Source organism: Myotis nattereri, assembly GCF_964212035.1.
Source record: "Myotis nattereri genome assembly, chromosome: 16".
NCBI classification, from domain to species: domain Eukaryota; kingdom Metazoa; phylum Chordata; class Mammalia; order Chiroptera; family Vespertilionidae; genus Myotis; species Myotis nattereri.
Window position 1 is genome coordinate 40825428 of NC_138091.1, and position 19315 is coordinate 40844742.

The 19315-nt window shown below is 44.8% G+C and overlaps 1 protein-coding gene across 2 annotated transcripts in view; it reads right to left on the reverse strand.

Moving 5' to 3' along the window:
- DNAJC7 (DnaJ heat shock protein family (Hsp40) member C7) overlaps nucleotides 1-18642 on the reverse strand; it is a 33258-nt gene extending 14616 nt beyond the window's left edge. The window contains exons 1-5 of one of the 2 annotated variants that reach the window (XM_081109927.1): nucleotides 18506-18642; nucleotides 7065-7103; nucleotides 2820-2908; nucleotides 1834-1958; nucleotides 1087-1200 (exon numbers count right to left, since the gene is read on the reverse strand). In XM_081109927.1, coding sequence (XP_080966053.1) covers nucleotides 1087-1200; nucleotides 1834-1958; nucleotides 2820-2908; nucleotides 7065-7103; nucleotides 18506-18582 — 444 coding nt within the window. In that variant the 5' untranslated portion in view covers nucleotides 18583-18642. The remainder of the gene's footprint in view (nucleotides 1-1086; nucleotides 1201-1833; nucleotides 1959-2819; nucleotides 2909-7064; nucleotides 7104-18505) is intronic. The other variant, XM_081109926.1, reaches the window with a different exon arrangement.
- Between the last annotated feature and the right edge of the window lie 673 nt (nucleotides 18643-19315).

Genomic DNA, 19315 nt, shown 5'->3' on the forward strand with positions numbered 1-19315 from the left:
GCAAGGCATTGTCAGGGACTGAGCAAAAAACCTTGCAGATTCTTACTAAAATACATCCATGGGTAAACTGAGCATATATGGGATGGCAATAAAACATGTTTCAGCTACCAATTTAATCAGGATTTGAATTTACTAAATTCTTTTCCTAATATATGTTTTCTTAATTAATTTTAGAGAGGGGGGCGGAGAGAGAGAGACAGAGAGAGAGAGAGAAAGAAACATCAATTGGCTGCCTCCTGCACGCCCTCTACTGTGGATTGAGCCTGAAACCCAGGTCTGTGCCCTGACCAGGAATCAAACCAATGACCTCTTAGTTTATGGGTCGATTCTCAACCACTAAGCCACACTGGCTAGGCTAAATTTACTAAATTCTTTAGCCTCGCTCAAATCAGTTCTTTGATGCATCTGTCTATTCCCTTAGCAATCTTGGAAACCTTCCAATTTGCACAGATTTCTAAAACTGTAAATCATATTCAAAACTCGTTTGAGCCAGGCCAGTATGGCTCAAGAAGTCCCTGGTTCGATCCCAGTGAGGGCACATGCCCAGATTGCAGGCTCGATCCCAGTAGGGGGCATGCTGGAGGCAGTAATCAATGATTCTCTCTCATCACTGATGTTTCTATCTCTCCCTCTCCCATTCCTCTCTAAATTCAATAAAGTTAAAATTTAAAAAAACCCACAAAAAAACACAAAACACTCCTTTGACAGATTAAGAAGCCGAGGCTCAAAGAAACTATGAGACTTGCCTACAGTCACCCAGGTGTGGCTGATGGCAGAAGTGAGACTAGATGTCAGTTCTGACTCTCAAGTCAATATTCCTTGCCTTTTTTTTTTTTAAATATATTTTATTGATTTTCCACAGAGAGGAAGGGAGAGAGATAGAGAGCTAGAAATGTCGATGAGAGAGAAACATCAATCAGCTGCCTCCCGCACACTTCCCACTGGGGATGTGCCCGCAACCCAGGCACATGCCCCCGACCGGAATCGAACCCGGGACCCTTCGGTCCGCAAGCCGACGCTCTATCCACTGAGCCAAACCGGTTTCGGCTCCTTGCCTTTTTGATACAGATAGGATCAGACCCGTACCTCCTGTTGTGCCTGAGCATTTTTGTGATCCAATTCTAAGGCTCTCTGGAAGCTGCGACAGGCTGCCATGGCATTCCCTAAAGATAGGTGGCATTTGCCTTCTCGTAGATGTCCCTAGAAGAAACAAAAAGGACAATAAGGAGCATGAGTGGCCAAGCAGGCAGAAATCAACAGCAACAAGAAACACTCACAAAAACCAACATGGGCCCTAACCGATTTGGCTCAGTGGATAGAGCGTTGGCCATTGGACTGAAGGGTCCCAGGTTCAATTCTGGTCAAGGGTATGTACCTCGGTTGCGGGCACATCCCCAGTATGGGGGTGTGCAGGAGGCAGCTGATCGATGTTTCTCTCTCATTGATGTTTCTAACTCTCTATCCCTCTCCCTTCCTCTCTGTAAAAAAATCATTAATATCAATAATATACGTGTGAGTGTGAGAGTGTGTGTATATATATCCAACATGGGATGAAAATGGCTGGAGAAGTGGTTCTCAACCAGAGCTGATTCTGCATTCCATGGGACACTCAGCAATGTCAGAGACATTTTTGATTGTTAAAGCTGGGCAGGGAAGGGGTGCTACTGATACTTTAAAGGCCAGGGATGCTCCTAAACATCCTACAATGCACAGGATATAACCCCACAACAAAGAATTATCTGGCCCAAAATATCAAGAGTGTTAACACTGAAAACCCTTCAGCTAGAAGTCAACTGCAGCAACTCAGTCCTCCCCAAAGAGCCCATTACATACCCGGACGAAACTGTCATCCAACCTCACTGACTGCTGTGCATCTCCAAGAGCTTCCCGGAACCTTCCAAGCATCATCAAGGTGGCTGCTCGATTCCCATAATAGCTAGCATTTTTAGGACACATATCTACAGGAAAGGAAGGAGGTAAAACAAGGTTTAGAATGGGTCAATGCTCCAAAAACTCAAGGGCCATCTCCCTCAAACTCTAATAGGAATGATGACATTCTTTAAAAAGCCACCATCAAATTTTTGACTACCTGTGCAAATGGCTAGCAGCAATAGTGCAATTTAAAAATAAAACACGGCATTAAACTTAGCTTTAAAGTGCATTAATTATCTTTTGGAATAGGGGTCAGCATATTTATCTTCTTACTGGACTGTGTTTTATATAATTAGATATGAAAATGAATTTGCATCTGTTTAGCTGGGGATAGGAAACCTGTAAAGCAAGTTAGGTGAGAAAAATGCTAGCATGGGATTAAAATATGTTGACAAATTGAGGAAGAAGGTAACTAAGACCTGACAATGTTCAGAAAGGCAATGATGAAATGCATTTAGGTGGGCATCTTTTTGCCATAACATTTAGAATTTCTGGAGTTGCTTTTAATTTTCCAGAAGAACTACCATCCACTTAAGTTAGAAAAAGTAATTTCCGTCTGGCCAGTGTGGGTCAGTGGTTGAGCATCAGCCCAAGAACTAAGAGGCCCCAGGTTCAATTCCTGGTCAGGGTACATGCCCAGGTTGTGGACTTGATCCAGTAGAGGGCGAGCAGGAGGCAGCCAATTGATGTTTCTCTCTCATTGATGTTTCTATCTCTCTATCCCTCTCCCTCCCTTCTCTTTAAAAATCAATAAAAACATTAAAAAAAAAAAAAGTAATTCCCTCGTGAGGCCATTAAGCTTGAATATATGCTACTTCTTAGAGAGGAACTATTTATAACAGTATTTAGCAAATTATTTTCCAGCATAAGCACGAGGTTCATCTCACCTATGGCTTTTGTATAATAGTTATAAGCTTCATTGTAATCTTTCTTGGCATAGTATGCATTTCCTTGTTCCTTGAAAGACTCTGCTTCCCTGAAAAGGAAAGAGAAAGAGAATCATGTTACTGTCTACACCAGTGATGGTGAACCTTTTGAGCTTGGCGTGTCAGCATTTTGAAAAACCCTAACTTAACTCTGGTGCCGGGTCACATATAGAAATTTTTTGATATTTGCAACCATAGTAAAACAAAGATTTATATTTTGATATTTATTTTACATATTTAAATGCCATTTAACAAAATCAACCAAGAAAATGAGTTCACGTGCCACCTCTGACACGCGTGTCATAGGTTCGCCATCACTGCTCTATACCTAGGCAATCACCTCTTTAATCGCATAGGAGCAATCTTTGGTCTAGAGCCCCTGCCTGGCACACTGAGCTGAAAGTTAGTGTGACACTTGAAGGAATTTACAGATTTGTTCAATTGGCTCAGGTTCAAAAGGAGGTGTTAATGAAGGAATCAATTGTCTTCAGATGTTATTTTTTGTCACTTAGATACATTTAAACTAAGAAAACCTCTTAGTACCTCATATGTGGGTACTTTCTGCCCCCTCTACTATTATATCCCTGTAGTACTTTGTATAACCATGCCACCTGCCTTGCCTCACTACTCCCACCCGAAGTCACTGTCCTTTTGACAGGCAAATTTAGACACAGAAACGGAATCTTTATATATTTACTTCCTGTCCACTGTGTCCCAACTGCTGCCACTTTAGTGAACTTGCGAAAAAATAAGCTACAGCCCTAACCGGTTTGGCTCAGTGGATACAGCATCGGCCTGTAGACTCAAGGGTCCCAGGTTCGATTCCGGTGAAGGGCATGTACCTTGGTTGCGGGCACATACCAGTAGGGAGTATGCAGGAGGCAGCTGATCGATGTTTCTCTCTCATCGATGTTTCTAACCCTCTATTCCTCTCCCTTCCTCTCTGTAAAAAAATCAATAAAATATATTTTTTAAAAAAGTGAGCTACAGGTAATATCATTCAGGGCAACTGATTTCTCAATGTAAAGTGGCTCATATCCTTAGAATTTTAACGATTTACTCTCGTGGAAAGTGGCTCATGCGTTTATCACTGGAAGGACAAGCAGAGAAAAATCAGAAGGCAAAGGAGTTAAAAGCACAGCATATTGGTGTTTAAGAAAGAAAGCAAGAGTGACAGCAAAGACCAAGAACTTGGATGACAGGGACATATGAGGTATAGGCTGCAATGCCATGCTCTAAAAACCCATCTTCCAGTGTTCCCTCTGCCCACCACACATATGTGGGTACTTTCTGCCCCCTCTACTATTATATCCCTGTAGTACTTTGTATAACCACCAAGGGGGTAATATCAGAATTTTTGCCGTAACCCAAGATACATTTTTTTTTGAAGCTGTGCCATTAGACAAACTTTATAACTTCATTCTCGGGCCATACAAACGTATCAACTTAAAAATTAGCCTGCCCACAGGTGCAGTATCTGCCCAGTGGTTGAGCATCAGACCTATGAACCAGGTCATGGTTCGATTCCCAGTCAGGGTACATGCCCTGTATGTGGGCTTGATCCCCAGAAGAGGGTGTGCAGAAGGCAGCCGATCAATGATTCTCACTCATCATTGAAGTTTCTATCTCTCTTTCCCTTCCTCTCTGAAATCAATAAAGGTATATTTTTAAAAAATTAGCCTGCTATAGCCCTAGCCGGGTTACTCAGTGGTTAAGAGCACTGGCCTGCAGACTAGCCTTCGGTCAAGGGCACATGCCTGGATTGCTGGCTCGATTCCCCCACTGGGGGCTTGCAGGAAGCAGTCAAACAATGATTCTCTCTCATCACTGATGTTTCTATCTCTCTCTCTCCCTTTCCCTCTGAAATCAATAAAAACATATTAAAAGTCTGGAAAAAAAAATTAGCCTGCTATGTTTGGTCAAACATTTAATTAACTCACCCCTAATGCCTTGGCAGGGCCAGACCAATGATTTCAAGGTCCTTCTATGGCCTATGGGCCAGATGTCCCCCACCCATTTTAAAGGCACAAACTAGTAACCTCTATCAAAGATACCCAAAATCATTCCACTGACCAACTTGAATGACAAAGATAAATTCTGTCAAAATGATTACCACAATATTACTAAGAAATCTGAGCATTTTTGTTATAAGAAAGAGTCTTTGTTTCTTTTCTTATCCTCCAGATATGTAAAAACAAACTGAGTTTAAGGGTTGCCTGAAGTGAGGACAGAAGTACCTAGTTCTTAACCTTGTGTTGGTCTGGGAGTTTACAGCTTGACTCAATGAATACTGGCATTGGGGAGATTTGTGATTTATGTATGTATGTATTTTAAACTATAAACTGGCAAAGCTGCCCTCCTTTTACTGAGGTGATCTCCCTTTCCATTCTTCTCCATGACTGTCCTGGCAAGTCCTACAAATATGAAAAAGTGCTAGAAGAAAGGATAGTGGGAATGACCTAAAATGCTAAAAAGAATTTAATTGTGACGGACATAAATCTGTTTTGAGTAATTTTTAAAAAAATATATTTTATTGATTTTCTACAGAGAGGAGGGGAGAGGAATAGAGAGTAAGAAACATCGATGAGTGAGAAACATCCATCACTCCTGCACACCCTCCACTGGGGATGTGCCCGCAACCAAGGCACATGCCCCTGACCGGAATCGAACCTGAGACCCTTCAATCCGCAGGCCGACGCTCTATCCACTGAGCCAAACCATTTAGGGCTTGAGTAATTTTTTTATATCAACTTCACAATGTATAAAGAAGCCATGTGCTGTTGAAAGTCCTCAAGAAGGATCCCCCAACTGCAAGACTGTGGGACCGACGGCAATCTTTCTACAAGGTGTGCACCATCCGATAGCTCTCAGTGAACCGAGGCACTACATGAAAACTAGGAGGAGCCTATCCCGTCAGAGCAGACATGCCAAGAGAGCCAAAGAAAGGGCTTCCCCAACCCTGGATTCAGAAGTTGAGTCAAATTCCCGTGAAGAAATGAGTAGCAAATTCAAAGGAAACATCAGGTCCAAAATCATGCCCAAAAAGATCCAGCCGTTTCTTCAGCTGGCTAGTGGCTGAGACTACACAAATTCTCGAGGAAAACCGAAGGCATCTAAGCACCTGGATAGACGTGTCAACAGTATAAAGCTTGCCAGTCAAGGTGAAACAATCTGTAGAGCTACTGCAAGGTGGCCTTTCATGAAACACTAATCCCACGGAGGCTAGCGAGTTCAGCGAGGGCTTCTAGTAAAAATGCAAAGGGTGATTTCTGTGGAAGATTAGTAATAAGCATTGAGGCCAGGTACTTTCCATACATTATTCCCATTTTTCAAAGGAGGAAATAAGGTTTAGAGGGAGAAAATTGGCCCAAGGTCAGGCTGTCAACCCACACCTGTCAGATTCCAAAGCTCTGCACTCTGTACCGCTATGCTTTCTCTCTAATGTTCACCTCTACCTATTGCCTAAGACTTAAAAGTTAATCTGTACTTCCAGGAACAAGACATGGGCAATGACCATGAATTTCTTTAAACTAAGACAAAAAACAGCCCAGCATATAAAACCCAACTCCAGAACTGCAATCTGCATTTAAATAAGCAAAATGACATTCTAACAATTAGTCATAGAGAGAGCAGGGCTCCTTTAAGATGTGAGACCTAGTGAACTGGACTTCGCCTCCCCCAAGAAATGCATTTCATTTTAGTAAATGGTGAGTAGATTCCATTCTAGAGCAAACAAAGCGAGTAATGTAGAGTCAGCCCACAGCAAAAAGAACAAGAAGAATTGTGTTGTGACAAGTTACCATGTTTTTAACCTCACACGGCACAGCATCAGGGCAGAATTAGCTATTCCCACACAATTGCCTCATGAAAAGGACTTATTTTCATAGAAACATGGTTGATTAACAGCTGCCTAAACAATGGCACTTGGTGCTGCTTTTAGACTGAATGCTTATTTTTTGCCTTCAGGTCCAATGCCCAAAGTGGAGTACCTCTCCATTTTGATCCTCCCCACCAAATACATGACAAGCTTTAACCAATGGGCCTGACCCTGCGAGACCAGCCGAGGAGAGAGTGGATCTTTGGAATCCAGCATGGCAGCAGCAAGACCTGAACAAGGCTGCATCAGGAACAATTCCAGGGTCAAATCCATTCAAATCCTGCCCTGGGAGTCTGAGAAGGGGTTGAACTTGTTCAAGTTGCCCTTACAGCAAAGGGACTGAAGGATGAGATGTCAAAGGCGTGGGACTGGAAAAGAAGGAGAAGAGCTGGTTAACACTGGAACTGAGGGCAATCTGGAGGTGGCATCTGTCACTCCACTCACTGCCAACGTCAATTCATTTGATAAGCAAGTGAGATACAGTGCATACCTACTAACACACATCAGTACCGAGAAAGGAAGAATTAGGATTAACTGCATTCACCAGGACAATCTAAAAAAAGGAAAGGACTCCAAAAGGGACTACATTAAACTACAAATTATCTTTTATGTCCACAAAATAAAACTCAGACTAAACCCTAAAATATAATACCCCGGCAAAATATAGACTTGGCCATAACTGACCTGATGGCACTATTAACAGCTGTGCTCTATCTCTAGTATTTTTTCAGATTTTCAAAGGATTTCCAAAGAAGATCTTTGAAATGGCCTTCTCAAGTGGTTATGATGATAATAACATGTGTCTCCCAACACAGGAAGAGCAACGGAGGCACCCAAGGTGACTGCACAGGTTTCCTAACTCCTGGAGTCCTGTATTTTTTCTCTCCAGATCTTGCTGGTTTCGAGATTTTTAGATTAAAACTCATGTATCTAGTTCCCTACCCAATCCTTGAGTCAACTCTAAGCAGAATAAGCTTCATTTCTCTGATTTTCCAAGAGATGCTGGAAATGACTTTACCTCCCCTCCACCAAATCAATTCTTTCACTTTAATAGCCGGCAACAAATTCTTATGAAAGCAGCTACTGAATAAAGGTTTTCAAAAACTCTGTCCTCTTTGGACGTATGATGGGATGGTCTCCCATAACAGGTTCATTGCTGAAGGGCTGCGGGCAGCCTTCCCTCAGACGGCTATAGATAAGGAAAACACATTCCATTCTTGGTTTGCTTTGCTACTTTAAAATGTATTTCTTTTCAGAAATAACCTTATCAATTGGAAAAGTGCAGCCCTGAAAACCTGCTCTTCTATACCACATGTGTGTTAAAAATCTGTATATCCTCTGATCATCAGGTACATTCTCTCTCTCCCAACTGAGCACTCATTCATCACAGATGCTAACTAATCCAATGAACACTGCCAAGGGAATCATTTCACACAGGTCTTAGCAGGGCTCAGCATCATATGATCAAAACAGACAATTTGGGCTTATGATTACCAGCCAACTTTGCACATTTGCAGCTCAGCTAAATTAAAAACACATTAAAGCACCATAGTTGACATTGCAATGTGCCCCAAATTAGATGTCTTTAATAAATTTCCATTTCTCTCTAAATACTTCCAAGTTGTACACTTAAGCAAGATCTTTGCCTTAGTCTAACTAGTCTATCTTTTAGCAATTAAAGGGGTATTTAGAAAATGTAATCAGCTTTCACTAATGCAGGATTCATTGGGTGGTAGTTTTTTAAACATTCTCAACATGGCTGGGTTCACTGTGGAACTGCTCCACATACATTTGTAGATTATTAAAATAGCAATGAGATGCTTCACCATTTTTACAGTATCATTTTAAGATACTGCAGTGCACGAAAAATAAAAACCAGCATGGTTTCATGATTCTGCAACATTCTTAGCTTGGGAAATGCTGAATAGATTTTTCTATGACAAAAACATACCACACTGCTTTTATTTATTTAAAGTATTTGGCAAGAATAATGTATGTTTAATAAAGTTCAGCTCTTTCAATGATGGCACTAATAATTGTTTAACTCAAAACAGATGCAGCAGCTAGAATAAGATTTTTTTTTTCTTTTCATTTTCTTAGAAAAAAAATCTAGCTTAAAAAAATTACAACTCAGGACAAAATGATTTATTTTGTTAGCACAGGGGAGTGTTTAGGGACCTTTGATTTTGAAGACTATTTTATTGGCAGGAAGAACCTTAGAAAAAGCTACCTTCCCTTTTCTTACCCTCAGGCTATTAAGAATAATACTTTATACTGCCAGCGAGACAATATTTATGCATTCCTACTATATTTACTACTTCCAAATGTCACCCTTATTCTATGATTGTGCATTCCTACTATATTTACTACTTCCAAAAATGTCACCCTTATTCTGATTGTTGCGCCCAGTTCTTTTATTCAGTCAGATTTACTAGTTGCCTGCTGATCTAGAATGTCCTCCACCCTTCAGAATTCATGGGATCGTGGCCAGTGTCAAAGTAGAAATTCCTTCCTCCTTCCCACAGCCTGAAACCTCTTGTCCCCAAAGGCTGGTCACAGGGCCTGTTTCATGTTGTAATCTCTATGACCTTCATAAAAGAGTAAAGTAGAAGGAGCCTAACTTTTGATTTTGTCTATATACATACATATATATATATATTTTTAACCAGAGGCCCAGTGCATAAAATTCGTGCACTTGGGGGGGGGGGGAGGCGCACGTGGGTGTGTGTCCCTCAGCCTGGCCTGCGCCCTCTCGCAGTCCAGGAGCCCTGGGGGATGTCCGACTGACGGCTTAGGCCTGCTCCCCCCCGGATCAGGGCTTCTGGCTGAGTGGCGCTCCTGTGGGAGCACACTGACCACCAGGGGACAGCTTCTGCATTGAGCATCTACTCCCTGGTCATCAGTGCACATCATAGCGACCGGTTGTTCCCCATTCGGTCAATTTGTATATTAGCCTTTTATTATGTAGGAAGATTGATTTTAGAGAGGAAGGGAGAGGGAGAAATAAAAACATCAATGATGAGAATCGTTGGTTGGCTGCCTCCTGCACGCCCCCTACTGGGGATAGGCCCCGCAACTCTGGCATATGCCCTTGACTGGAACTGAACCCGGGACCCTTCAGTTTGCAGGCCAACACTCTAGCCACTGAGCCAAACCGGCTAGGGTTGATTTTGTCTTACCAAATACATATTATTCTCTTTCTTATCATCTAATCTAGGGGTGATTTGACAATCTGAGTTTCACACTGATAGGGGGAGCCATACATGACTTAATGCAAGGTACTGCACACTGAGTGCAAATAAAGGCTTCATTACAGCGCAGAGAAAACAGCAGTTGGGCTTTATCCAACTGCTACCAGTTGGTAAAGGTGGGCTACCCAGCTTCCTTTACCCAATTTCCTATAAAAGACAGAGTTGCTTTTACTTTAAAACACAATTAAAACACTTGCCCTACCCCCCAACCAAAAGAGGGAAGATGATGATGATGAACAAAATTTATAAACATACCAGTTCAAATTGTTCTGTAGATAGTCAGGGGGAAGCTTCAAGAGAGGCAGCGGCAGAGAGACCAAGAGTCACAAATACAGTCTACGCGAGGCAGCAGCACTCTCTACTGTTCAAGTAGGGAAAGACACCAAGCAACATGCTGGGTGGAGTTGGCTCTGTCTCTTTCAATGGGGGGAAAAATTGAGCAACCAATCAATCTGGACAAAAATCCCATCAGTGCAGGCCGAAGGATAGTCTCATAGAAAATAGCTGAACTGTGACTTATGCTAGTTCCTTAAGAGGGAGGTATCTCGATCTGTGGCACCTACCTAACCTTCAATTACCACTGCAGAAAGGACACAGAACCATAAAGCTGCTTCTTCGGAACAAGCTTCCCTGAAGCCATTCTGAGGACACAAGGCACTGGCTTTCAAGAATTAGCCACAGGCTTGTTTTCATAATATCCCAAACCCACCATTTTCTATTCCTTGGTGCCCAATTCTGTGCAATTTCCCTCCTCATGAGGACAGCAAAAACCTAGAACTGCCTGGCCAGCATGGCTCAGAGGTTGAACTTTGACCTATGAACCAGGAGGTCAGGGCACATGGCCAGGTTGTGGGTTTGATCACCAGAAGGGGGTGTGCAGGAGGCAACCAATCAATGATTCGCTCTCATCATTGATGTTTTTATTTCTCTCCCTTCTCTCTGAAATAAAAAATACATTTAAAAAAATGTAGAACTGAGGTACTAAGGAAAGGCTGCTTTCTGAAGGTTTGTGTGTTTTTTTGTTTTTTTGGGGGGGAGGGGGTCGGATATGGGAACCAATGTGGGAAATCTGGATTGTCAACTAGTATTTTGCTTCCAAAGTTCTCCAGGTTCCTTAGTTCAACAGGTGGTTGACTGTCTAAGAGCAAACTGTCTTAAGACAGATATTCCAAAAATAAGAAAGGGTCCTGTTTGCCTCACTCTGTCCCCACGCCCCCCGCCCCCAAGTTTAATATTAGAATCAGAAGAGTTACCACTTTGCTAATCAGACAGTCTGGGCTCCCCACATAAACGGGAAGTTATATGCCCAAAGAATATTAGGTCTCAGAATTAGACTTTAAAAGTCAAATATTCCTCTTCATATTACCATTTTCAAATCACTCATACCCCGACCAATGGTGGAATAAAACACAGGAACTACCATTTCGATCTGGTGGAGGGAGAAAAAAATTGTTAATCCAATAAAATGAATAGACTACTGGGATAACGTCCACTCCGATTCCTGCCCTTACTGCTGACATCCAGACAGTTGAAAAGAATACCTGGAACGACCTCTAAGTAACTTCCACATCACTCAGCACTGGAGAAAGGGGACCAAACATGAGCGGAGAAAGGGAGAAATGGGCGCTCAGAGGGACTCTGCATCGGACCACAAGGCACCTAGGCCGCCTCTGACCACTGTTCTCCAATCTTCTAAAATCCTAAGAAAAGAAAGCAAAGGCAAGTGCCCAGTACTCAGTCAGCTTTTTAAAACTTAGAATACTAGCTTCAATGGCTAAACTAATTCCTGATTGGCTGGAATGTACATATGGCTGGGCTTTAAGCCAATCAGAGTTCTGGTCGTTGGGAATGGACTAGACACAAGAGCAACTGCCACTTACTGGCCCATCATTTTATTAAAATCTCAGTTCTCAAATTTGATTTGTTCCAGAAGGCTGTTCAAGAAGAGACCTGTTCAAAAACTGAATCATTTTTTTCCATTAAAAATAATGTAAATTGAATTCATTCCAGACCCCCAAATGATTGTTTTAAACTTTCTTATATACAGTATATGTCTAGTGTACTGTTTAATTAATAAACAAACACTTCTTAAATTTAATCAACCAGCGCCTTAAATGAATCACAGGGGTGCAGTATCTTCCCTTTTTCGCATATCACTACCTCCAAAATGTGGTCACTGGCTAATGCTTTTCCTTTATCCAAATCAACGACAGTTTTTCTACCTCTTTTTTTTTTTTTTTAAATATATTTTATTGATTTTTTACAGAGAGGAAGGGAGAGAGATAGAGAGTTAGAAACATCGATGAGAGAGAAACATCGATTAGCTGCCTCCTGCACATCTCCTACTGGGGATATGCCCGCAACCCAGGTACATGCCCTTGACCGGAATCGAACCTGGGACCTTTCAGTCCACAGGCCGACGCTCTATCCACTGAGCCAAACCGGTTTCGGCAACCTCTTAATTGCCTGTGATCATTGTTTCTTTCACACTCTCAGCAACATTAGCATTCTTTTTTTAAAAAAATATATTTTATTGATTTTTTACAGAGAGAAAGGGAGAGGGATAGAGAGTTAGAAACATCGATGAGAGAGAAACATCGACCAGCCGCCTCCTCCTGCACACCTCCTACTGGGGATGTGTCCACAACCAAGGTACATGCCCCCGACCGGAATCGAACCTGGGACCCCTCAGTCCGCAGGCCGACGCTCTATTCACTGAGCCAAACCGGTTTGGCAACATTAGCATTCTTGATGGCCTCTCTATGTTTTAAAATTGTGCTAATCATCCATTTCTCCAGCACCAAAAGAAAAAACCAACCAACCACAAACCAAAAAACACCACACATATATTCACAGCAATTTCCTGAGATGTTAACAATGCCAGATTTAAAGGTAAACTGACTACATTCTCTCCTTTGTTTGTGGTCTGAGAGCCACTTTTTGTCAAATTGGTGTATTAGCAGAAAAGGGTTGTCAGGTCCAGAACTGAGGTTTTGTGCAAAGATTTTCGGAAAAATTTTAAGTGAACAACTTGGTCAAGAATAGAATTAATTGTCTGAGATGGGAGACATTTGAAGAGTTTGTAGCTCAGTGTACCTGGCTCTGGTTAATATGTGGTTCCGAATTAGAGCAGCAAGGAACAGAGAGACCTTTCCTTCCTCTGTACTCCACCTTTGTTCCAGTTATGATGAACAATTTTGCCACTTGTTAAATATTAGGGTTCAATTAATGTGTTGGTATTTAGGATTCTGTATTCCTAGGTTTAACCCTTCTTTAACCATGGCTCATTTTGATGGGGCAGAAATGAAATATTGCGGACCAGCTATCATTGTAAGAAATATTAATCATGCTGTTAACCGTGATTGCTTTATTCTGATTAAAGAAGGCTGGGAACTGCATGCGCACCTGGGGGACCTGGGAGCTCACCCTGAAATGTAGCCCATCCTCCCCATCAGGGAGCTGCCTATTATCATGGAAAGATTAACAACGTTGTGGCAGAAACCAGAGCAGCCATCCCTTTGAAGACGGGTCTTCGCATACCTGCAGGCCTTTGCAAATCTCCAGCCTGCATTACCTGTTAAAACTGCCCACTTGGCATAGCTTTTGCCTACTTCCCCATGTAATCTTTGTCCTACCCAATAAGCAGCTGGTTTATGGGGAGAGGCAGACAGATTTTTGTGGATGACCTGCTCTCTCCCACCCTGCCGGCAGTATTGGAATAAACGCTCATATGATTCAACCCTGTCTCTGCTTAATTGGCTCAAGTAGTGACAGGCAGCACGGACCCATGGATTGTCCCGTTACAATTTGTTCCATCTCCCATTTTTTCACCTTTGACCCCAAAACAAATGAAAGCTGAGAGTAATGTTTCTTACTGATTTGGGTTCAAGGTCAAAGAATAAATTCCCATTTAATTTGCAGGCTTACTGAAATGTCTAGCTGTCTGCCCTGGAACTTCAAGAACAAGTTTAGGGGGACAATTGACTAAGACTTGAAAGCAGGGTAAGGAACAAGGAGGGAAACTTCACTGAAGGCTATGAATTCCAAAATGTCCCAAGGAGCCACAGTAAACAGCAGCAGCAGCAAATCCTGGGATATGGACTCAGAGTTTAGTGCTTCCCACAAGCAATCCTATCTTATCCTATATAATAAACCCCAATATGCAAATCGAACGAACGGCAGAACGACCAGCAAAACGACGGTCGCTATGATGTGCACTGACCACCAGGGGGCAGACGCTCAATGCAGGAGCTGCCCCCTGGTGGTTAGTGCATTTCCAGGGGAGGAGTGCTGCTCAGCCAGAAGCTGACCTCACGGCTGGTGATTGCAGCGGTGGTGGTGGGAGCCTCTCCCGCCTCTGCTGCAGAGGGGCAGTAAGGAGCAAGGGGTCCCAGACTGCGAGAACCCTGGACTGCGAGAGGGATGTCTGACTGCTGGCTTAAGCCTAAGCTGGTAGGCGGGCATCCCCCAAGGGGTCCCGGACTGTGAGAGGGTCCAGGCTGAGCTGAGGAAAACCCCCCACCCTCCCACCCCCGCCCAGTGCACAAATTTTGTGCACCAGGCCTCTAGTATAGACATATAGATGAAAAAAATAAAAGGCAAAATCCACAAAGAGTTTACAATACCTAGGTACTAAGAAAGGGTCTAAAAATTACTGTTCTTGTTTGCATCCATGAGGAAAACAGATACAGAAGAGTTAAGATCATCAGCTCAAAGGAATCAGGTAATGCCACTGTTGTTCAGTCTATGGCTTCCATTGGTTATTTTAAACCTCATTATCTCTTCTATTAATGAACAATGTGAACTCCTTTGATTTTACCATAATAAAGACTTTTGGAGCTCAAGCTGCTCCCCAGCCCAGGAAATGTGACCAAAGCCTTCAATCAAGATAGGTATTCATAAATTAGATAAAGCAATCAGCAACTTCCCAGGACAGCTGTAATGTAAAACCCATGAAATTTAGCCCTCTATCTTCCAAGTTGCTTTATCTGTTCTGGTAGGGAAAGAAAAATAAATAATCTTCATGTACTGAAGCTGATCTATTTTGGAGTGACAACTAATGCATCTTTTATTTTAGCCTCTCAGCTGCTGTGGGCTCAAAGAACTTCGTTAGAGTGACAGGCAAAAAAATAAAGTCCATTTCTTTTCTTTGCTACACTAAAGCTAAGGAAATAAAACACGCAGCCATTTAAAATGCTGTTACCATGAAGCCCAGTGTCTTAAAAGCTCTGCTCATCCTGCCTCCTGTGGGACTGTAACAATTTAGCAGCGGCAGCAGCAGGAGGCCCTTAAGCCAAGATAAGATGCAAGGAAGGACTCCTTGCTGGACTTCACAAAAACAACCCCAGAGACCCATCAACTCACATGTCCCCAAGTGAACTGGTAGTAAGACTGTAACCAGAGACGTGAACTTGGCCAAATGACCAACCAAGCCAGATAGTAAAGGGCACTTATAAGGGATGTTCCTATTCGTGCTCTCTGCTATGACCTCATAGGATTCCCAGATATATGAAAAATGTAAATAACCTTTCTCCAAAACTTCTAAATTCCCACTCCATTTTCAGCATACATAACCAAGTATTGGAAAACCATATATAAACAAGTCTTTATCTTAATAACAGATCCCAATGTTTACGTAAACCTCCTAAGGCAGGCAGAAAACAAACCTGTGATTTTTTTCTGTTTATTTCACTCTATTTTCTTTTGATTTGTTCATCTTGGTGGTACCTAATAAACATCTAAGCTTTATTATATTTAAAATAAATCTATATAAATATATCTAGCATGTAAGTCTATTTGGTAAGAATACAGTTTTTATAGTTAAATTTAGTTTGGTTTTTTTTAGTGGTAGATGAAATAATTGTGCATTTTACAACCAATAGCATCTTTTAAAAACATTTATTTTAATTTGTATTGAATTTGTTGGGGCGACATTGGTTAATAAAATTATATAGGTTTCAGGTGAACAATTCTGTAATACATCATCTGTATACAGTTTTGTGTGTTTACAACCAATGACACCTTAAATTTCATGAAATAAGGCAGTTAACATTAAGTCAATACCCTCCCTTATTTTGTTATGCTGCTACAAAATACCATGTTTTGGGGTAATGTAGTCACATTACAGCATCACCAGTTTTATGTTTCTTAATATATCTTCTTAAATATCTTAAGTTTATTATAATTTTATGATAGAACATTCTCTAAGGATGTAATTTTTTTTTTTAAGGAAACGAATTTGATTTAGATAGGGGAGCTTTGAAAAGGAACCCAAATTAGGGAGAGACACTACATCAGATATTTACACTGAACAGAATGAATTTAAATATTACATACAGTCCAAGACCCTATTTATAGCGCAACGAACCAAAGAACTCTTCACGTGAAGTTAATCCTTACAATTAATTTAAGCTCTGTGTTGAGGTAGTTGTATTTCCCATTTTACAGTTCCTTAATGATGCAAATGACGTTTAATTCTAAATATCTGGAAAGAACTAGGATCGATGTGAAAACTCATAAGTGTGGTGGGCAGTTAGACATGAGCAGCGCAGGGGTGACGGGCCAGGTACAGAAGGCCACTAGGGTGGAAAGCCCCAGCAAAGGGCAAAACTGGGAAAACAAGGACCTTGCCCCCAGGGTAACCTCTCACCTCCCCTGACCTTTCCTCCCCTAGCATGCTGCTAGTCATGTGGGTCAGACCCTCCTAGAGGGGAATGAGAAAGGGGGCCTTACACATTAAACCTCCAGGACAATGAGGTTCTGATCCACATCAAATACATACAGGCCTCACTGTGTTTCAGCTCCAGGCCCAGGAGAGCAGCAAAGCCAGACAGACAAAGCCATGTAACTAGAGACTCAAGTAACGAGGTTGCTGAACCCAGGTCCAGCCGCCGATAACATTGTTACTGCGCTGACGTTAGGACCAGCTGCACTGACTGATGATCCCTGGGGCCGACCAATCAGTGAAGACCACAAGCCTGAACAGACACACCTGGAAAGCTGATCAATATTCTATGGGATCCTCCCAAGGCCTCCAGACAAATACCCTCCAGGACCCAGAGCGGCAGTCTCTCTGGAGAGGGCCCCCCCCCCCTCCTCCCCCATGTGTGTTCTCCTGGCTCCTCTCTCCTCCGCTCCAGGGGCCCTTGTCTAGCCTCTGCCATTTGTTCCCGGAGCCCATGCAGCCCAGCTGGCTCGCTTCTTCTACCTCTGGCTTTCCAAATAAACTTCTGCTCGTATCTGAGTCTTGGCTCTGAATTCTTTCTGGGCCAGAACGCAAGCACCAAGGGTGCTGAGCCAAGGTCCAGTCGCCAGGGCCATGCCGGGTGCCATTTTGCCGGCGACACCAGGAGACCAGACGCTGGTATCCCGAGTTCTCTGACCGCCCAGGGACCTCCTCCACCCGGTCAAGCCTCAGCTCCCAGCAGGTCAGGCGCCGGGAACACTGGCTGCAGTAACCCGCCTTACTGTTGATATCTGCTCATGCGGCCTCGCTCCATCTTACAATGAATGCCTCGGCGTCCTGATTTCAGACCGCATGCACAAGTCCCACCTCCCCACCTCAGGCCACGCAGACCGAAGGCGACATTCACAGGCTTGGTATGAAGACACGGAGTCTGTGGGCAGGAGGCCGAGAGGACCGGAATCAGTCCATCTGCCGCCGGTTAGGAAAAGGGGCCCCAGCACCTCTTCGTTCCTTTGGCTTCGGGATGAGGAGCGCGAGCACCCACAGCTGTGTCCCCAGCCCACCTCCCACCACCTGCCCCGGCGGTGGCCGGAACCCAGAGAGTGTTCTCGAAAAACACTCACTCAGCAGCTCCCCCGACTGGTCCGGCCGGGCCAGCTCGAGGCACGGCAGCTGCCCAGCAGCGTCAATAGCGCCCAAGCAGCTGCCCTCCTCCTTGCTGCTGCACTTAAGGGGGAGTCACGGCCCTGAGAAGGGTGAGGGTATGACTCGGGAGGGGGGGCGCCGGGGTGGAGGGAGGGGCGTCCGACGTGCAGAGCACGAAACCAGCCCCTCGCTCTTCCTCTTCATCGTCTTCCACTTCGGGGGTCACTGTGGGGAGGGGGCGATCAGGCCCAGAGTGAGGACACACCATCACCTCGGACCCAGGCCAGTGCTCGCTGGGGTATGATTACGGAAGAGGATGAGGAGAGCACGGGCTTTGACGACAATGCAGAGAAGTTCGGGCGGGGGCCACGGTCGCCGCCCCCGCCCGCAACAGACCCCAAATGCCCCCAGAGACCAAGGCTCCGCCGTAGGGACGACCTTCCCCTCTGCCGCAAAACGACCGCGGCCTCAACTCCCCCGCCAGGCGGAAGCCGGAGGGGAGGTCCGACCTCCGAGAGCGCCCCTTCAGGGGGTCCAACCGGACTGGATCGCGAGCGTGGGGGCGGGGGGGGGTCCACGGAGGGCGGGGCATCGCCTCAACAGCTAGGAGCTGCATCATGGCAGGGACGGGTTACCCACAGGCACAGAGCTGCAGCTCGCCCCTTCCCCTGCACCACGACCCGGTTACCTCTTCGCTCCTTCTTCGTCCGGCAGCTCTGGCTCGGTCGCCGCCATTACCACATCGCACTCCGCGGTAGCCGCCATCTTACCGCCCAGACCAGAGAGCCGGGTGGGAGGCCGGCGGTGAAGAGCACTTCCGGTCGGGGCATCGAGTCGCGCAGCGGCGCTGTGCCCAGAGAGGCTCCCTCGGGCCCGTCTACCAGCGAGAGGCTCCGCTGGGGGCCAGAGCGGCCTCCCGCCCCCGGAGGTCCACGGCGGTCTCCGCGCGGGGGCGGGGCCCCAGGGACGGTTCCTGTGCGTGGGGGGCGCCACTTTAACCGTAGGGCGAAAAGGGGTGCAGGAGGATGTTGCCTCGGTAGAACTTGGCTTTCCTCAATCTTCCCGGAGCCTCGTTGCCATAGCAACTTCCAACTCGTGCGCGTCTTCTGTAAGGTTGAGAGGGGTCTGAGTGGGTTGGGGACCCGGTCACCCAGGACTCTGGAGGGAAAGAGCCCCCCAACTGCTGCCTTTCCCGACCTTGGAGCGTGTCCACCGCTTCCTCCCGGGAAAGGCAAGAAGAGACACTTTGAGCCCGGTTCCTCCAGCTTTCATCGGCCCTGGGAAGCCCTGCCCAGTCAAGCCAGGGGTACGCGGGGCGCGTCTTCACCCCGCGCCTTTCATCCCCTCTGGCTGTCCACGCACCAACTGGTTCATCACCCTAATGACGCCGACCCTTTTATGATGCTGCTTTCATGTCAGCCGCTTGGGAGTGCCATCTCAGCATCAGGCCTAGGAAGAGTGGCACAGCGCCCCGGACCCTGCCCTTGAGTTTATAAGG